The 5,593-nt window shown below is 37.1% G+C and overlaps 1 protein-coding gene across 3 annotated transcripts in view; it reads left to right on the plus strand.

Annotated features, from left to right (window-relative positions):
- The window catches only part of LOC122551563 (neurabin-1-like), a 124,708-nt gene extending 120,368 nt beyond the window's left edge, over positions 1 to 4,340 (plus strand). For all 3 annotated transcript variants that reach the window (XM_043693638.1, XM_043693636.1, XM_043693637.1), the window contains exon 19: positions 2,413 to 4,340. In XM_043693638.1, the coding sequence (XP_043549573.1) occupies positions 2,413 to 2,583 (171 nt within the window). In that variant the 3' untranslated portion in view covers positions 2,584 to 4,340. The remainder of the gene's footprint in view (positions 1 to 2,412) is intronic.
- The last annotated feature ends 1,253 nt before the right edge of the window (positions 4,341 to 5,593 follow it).

Below are 5,593 nucleotides of genomic sequence, written 5' to 3' on the forward strand. Positions count from 1 at the left end.
TCTATGCCTCTCATTATTTTGTATACCTCAATTAGGTCCCCTCTCCTCCTTTTCTGCAATGATAAAAGTCAGAGCTCAGTCAACCCCTCTTCATTAAGATAAGCCCTCCATTCCAGGCAGCATCCTGGTAAACCTCCTCTGAACCCTCTCCAAAGCTTCCACATCTTTCCTATAATAGGGCGACCAGAACTGGATGCAGTATTCCAAGTGCGGTCTAACCAAAGTTTTATAGAGCTGCAACAAGATCTCACGACTCTTAAACTCAATCCCCCTGTTAATGAAAGTCATTAGAATTCTATGATTCTAAGTTGGCAGCAGCATTGTATAGACCTGTTTCACATCTTGAAGAAGTTGGTTGATGTTGCTGGTCCCCATCATTGAGCAAGAGTGGTATGGTTCGGTATGTTGCATCCAATTATATTACCATGTACCCTTCTTGCAGAGTTTGCTACCTGTTTCTTCCCCAGCCACAGGGGGAAGCATATGAGCTAGATGAATGAATGTAGTGCTGTAGATCGCAACCTGAAGCGTTGAGTATGTTGTGGCCTCGTTGTCTCATTTTTCTGTTCCTCCCTCCGCCCCCCCACCCCCACCCCCTAACTACCACCTCAAATAAAGTTTGAGATTCTACTCAGAGTCCAATCTACATTCCGACAGTGTGAATTTATTGCTGTGTCTTACCCCTTGCAGAATGTTTCCCATGCCCTAACCCCTGTTGAGTGAGGTTGTCTATCCATAAGTTTTTGGATGGCCGTTTTAAGAAGCCAAACAAAAAGAAATAATATTTCATGTACTGAACTTACCCATTTCAATGGTGAGAGTTTTCTGGCTCAGCCTAGCTGAAAAATGCTAACAGTCTACATCACTCTGTTTGACAGATTAGGATAAATATAGCTGAAAGTAAAATACTGGAAATCTGAAACAAAGAGAGAATGCTGAGGAAATTTAGCAGGTCTTGTCTCATGCATGTGATGGGGATCAGTGTGAAGGGAATTTTGCCTTTTGTTGAAATGAGAAGGAGAACTTCTGGATTTTAAACTATTGTTGCCCCTGTCCCAGAAGTGCTCGATGGTAACGGAGCAGAGGGTTTTATTTATTTGCTTGTTTATTCATTTTTGTTTTCCTTCAGAGTTTCCTTTGTTTTTGGTTAATGATGTCAAGGTAGTTTTAGTTTCTGTTTTGAAAGAGCAGAGTGGGCTTTGCTCTGTTTCACCTGGTGCTGTCCCTGTCGCAGGAGTTTCTGATTGAAGTGGTGTTGGGGTGTCGTGGTTTTTTTTGTCTGTTACACCTTTCCTTTAAAAGAATGGAAGGAGGCCTGTCACAAGCGGTGTTCCACAGGGATTGGTTCTGGGTCCTCTCTTTGTTATTTATATAAATGATTTGGATGAGAATATAGAAGGCATGGTTAGTAAGTTTATGGACGACACCAAATTGGTGGAGTAGCAGACAGTGAAGAAGGTTTTCTAAGATTACAAAAGGATCTTGATCAATTGGGTCAATGGGCTGAAAAATGGCAGATGACTAGTTCAATCTGGATAAATGCGAGGTATTGCATTTTGTTACAAAAAACAAGGGTAGGGCTTATATAATTAATGGTAGGACCTTGGGTCATGTTGTAAAACAGAAGGACCTAGAGGTTTAGATATATAATTCTTTGAAGTTTGCATCACATATAAACAGGGTGGTTAAAAAAGCATTTGGTACGCTTGTCTTCATTGCTCAGTCCTTTTGAGCGTAAGAGTTGGGAAGTCATGCTGAGGTTCTATAGGACATTTGCAGATACATTCTATTTTGTTCAAAAAGCAGACAATCTGTAGGCAGCCTGTCAATGTGACATTTTATAAATTTCTACTTTGGAAATAGAACTAGTCTGACTCCAGGTTGGGATACAGACAGACTCTAACCTCATACTTTTAATACATTGTCTGAGCTGAGGTGTCACATTTTTTTAAGATACTGATGAAACCTTAAGTTATCTTGGGGCTGTGAACTGAAAGAAATTTTGGGACTTACATATTAATCAATCGAAACCTGCATCCCCATCCTAAGTGATTTAAGACTTAACAGCAATCTAGGTTTGTTCAATACATCGCATCAGTTGTATGACACTTTGATCTTTTACTATCAATTCTGTGTCCTATGATCCTGCCCCACTAGCTACCTGATAAAAGAGCAGTGCTCCGAAAGCCTGTAGTTTCAAATAAACCTGTTGGACTATAATCTGGTGTTGTGTGAGTTTTAACTTTGTCCAGCCCAGTCCAACACTGGCACCTCCACATCATGATCACCAACCTTGTCAACATGAAAGTGCGACATTCAATTTGTAAAGACTGCAGTACAATACAGACTTTGTATGCATTAAACTTTAATTGTTTACAAAATAATAATTTTGTTATACTTTGATTTTTCTAGACTTTAGGTGTTGCCAGTCAAAATGATCGTGCCACAATAAAGAAAAAACTTAAAGAAATGAAAAAAGCACAAGAGAAAGTAGAAAAACAAAGAGAGAAGATTCAAAAGAAAGAAAAGGATCAACAGAGGAAAGCTGGTAAACAAACCACCTCTGTGGAAACAATCTGTTAAATGTGACTAAAATTGTAATGGAGATTGCTTTAGACTATTGTGCTTGACAGTGTTATAGTATATTATATACTTCACAAACTACATCATTCAGAAATAAGAAAAGACACAAATTTGTTAGTTTAACATTTCTATTAGATAAATTTATGGTACATTTTGAAGTGTGTTTGGACTAGGTTAATTTCTGTATATATTGTTAATACATTTTTGTAGGTTTATAATTCTATACAGTTTTAACTCGCTCTGGCCTTATAATGGTAATAAATGAAATTAATATTTTAATAAAACCTAGAGCACCATTTAAAATTTGGTATAATACTTTGACAAAGGGTTATGAGAAGTATCTAATTTCTAAATGTGATACAAGCTTACACTGCAAGAAAAGAGTCATTTATGTACAATTTTTTTTAGAAAATATAAAGCAACATTGAAACACTTAATGTTATGTCTGGGCTAAATTGCTGCCGGGTTTATGATGCAGTTCACAAAAGGTGATAGATTTTGTACGTAGAATGCAGACTGTACAATTTTACATTTTTATAATTCCGTACTTTATTCATCGCAGATAAAGGCCAGCACTGTTTTGTTTGTTTTCTCTAATCCTCTCCATTGAGTTAATACAAATTTATTTCTTTTTATCCAAAGAATAAAAGATAACTGGAGAGTGATTATTAGAAAATACATTGAACATTCTAATATTGCAGACCACAAAGGCCATGCTTTGTAAGGGCTGTTATCTTCTGTATCCAGGAGGAGACTATTTTAATAATCATTTCTCCCAATGACAAATGTTGCCAATGTCTAAGGCTGTATTACTTGGATGGTTCTTTGCTTTCACTTTCTACACTTATCTGATCTTTCTCACCCAAACGTCAGCTTTTGTTATTACTTGAAATCTTAAGATTTTTGTATATGCCATTAGATATTTTTTGTATATCTCGTGTAGCTGCACATCAAGATATCATCCAGTATAATCTGAAGTACTTTTAATCATTTCCTCTCCAATACGCTATCAAAAGCTAAATCATTGCTAATGATTATTTACTTTCATCTCTCCATTCTCTGTTAGGACAGCTTCCTGTTTATTTTCCTCTGGAATTTCTGTTTTTTCCATGTTGTCTCATGGTTTTCCTGATCTCTGTATCTCAACTGCATTCTCTTGTCTTCTTTATCTAGCTTGATATAGCACTAGTGTGAGCAAATTCAAAGCTGGTGCCCCAAAGCTACCTGTATTCCCTTGTCAGACCTCATTTTGTTTATTCTAAATAATACAATGAGCTAAGTAAAATAAAATATCAACATATTTTTTGTATTTTATTTAATGTTTCAATGAGATTTGGCAAATAATATTAAAACAACGGGGGAATGGGGAGATTATGCAAGAAAAACAATTAGTTTTGGTACTTCACGTGAAAAATATTCATTTTTTAATGGCATTCGCTTGAATTTAAAATTTCAAAGGAAAAACTGTAAGCAGTGTATGCTATCATTGAAATATCAGGTTGAACGTGCATTGGGAATGTACTTTTTGACTGTGGGTCTTAATGCCAATGACTGGATCCAGGGTGCTGCATTCAGTAGTATGATGTAATTACTGCAAAATGTATTATGAAATTGTATTATGGAACTGACCTTTGTGTTCTTCTGGAAAGTTAGGATTCTTTCCTTTCGTTGCTAAACAAAAGTTGTAATGAAAATGAAAGAAAAATCATTCATTCCTAATAGTTTATCCACTGAATAAAAATGAATAATCATCTAAATAAGAGTTTGTGTTATCTTTAACAGTCATGTACTCACTGTCTTTTTATACCCCTTCCAAGTTACTCCGTAGAAGACTTTGCACCTGAGTTTGTCAACACTTTTTGACTTTAGGACATTTGGCAAGAATACAAATTCAAGTGGAAAACCAACATTTGTTTTTTGTCTAGGTGTGGCCCAGATGCAGGTCCGGCCTAGACAGTATCAGTGGTGGTAGGCCTAGGTGCAGGTGGAGCCTAGGCAGTAGCAATGGAAGCAGGCCTGGGTGTTGGTGGGGCCCAACCAACATTTATATTGCAAGAGATGAGAGTTCTGATTGGTTAGCAAGTGGACTGATTGGTAGAAGCTTTGCCATGGAAAATGCATCCATTAATGCTGATTAACAATTAACACCGGCCTTCTCAAAATGTAGACCAGGCAGGTTGAATGACTCACCTATTTTGTTGTGTTGAGACAGGAGCAGTGCATATATCTGTCTAGAAAGAACAGAACCCTATGTATTTAGATATGTAGCTATTTTAAATTCATTCATGGGATGTGTGTGTGTCACTGGTTAGACCAGTATTTATTGCCCATCTCTAATTGCCCGAAGGGCAGTTAAGAGTCAACAACATTGCTGTGATCTGAAATCACATGTATGCCAGACCAGGTAAAGATGGCAGTATCCTTCCTTAAAGGACATTAGTGAACCGGATGGGATTTTCTATCAATTCACAATGGATTCATGGTCATTGGTAGACTCTTAATTCCAGATTTCTTTTTGTTGAATTTAAGTTCCAGCATCTACCATAAGTGGGATTTGAATCTGGATCCCTAGAACATTACCTGGGTATCTGGATTAATAGTTCAGCGATAATACCACTATGCCATCGTCTCCCAACTTGTGATGCTCGGCAGTGTGCCATACTGTAAGCCTGACTGGCAATCCTAAATTGATTGTCAGTATAATTCTTTGCATAGTCAGGATTACCCACTAAATGTTTTGACTGCAGAAACACATCTAACAGGCAGTTTTATAAGTACGTACTGATTGAGTGCTTTAATTGTTGGAAAGGGACTGCTGTTTAATACAATCTGCCAGCTTTTCTGTGGCACCTAGATACCTAGCATCACACTGGCACTGAATTTATAAACCACATGACTCATTTGTGTATAGAATATCCTTGTGACTTGATGGTAGCATGTTGTTAGTAGCAAATGCCACCAGTCTGTATGCATGTTGGAATTCCTACAATTCCATGTTATAAGATTGGCT

The sequence above is a fragment of the Chiloscyllium plagiosum genome, chromosome 7 (assembly GCF_004010195.1).
Source record: "Chiloscyllium plagiosum isolate BGI_BamShark_2017 chromosome 7, ASM401019v2, whole genome shotgun sequence".
Lineage (NCBI taxonomy): Eukaryota > Metazoa > Chordata > Chondrichthyes > Orectolobiformes > Hemiscylliidae > Chiloscyllium > Chiloscyllium plagiosum.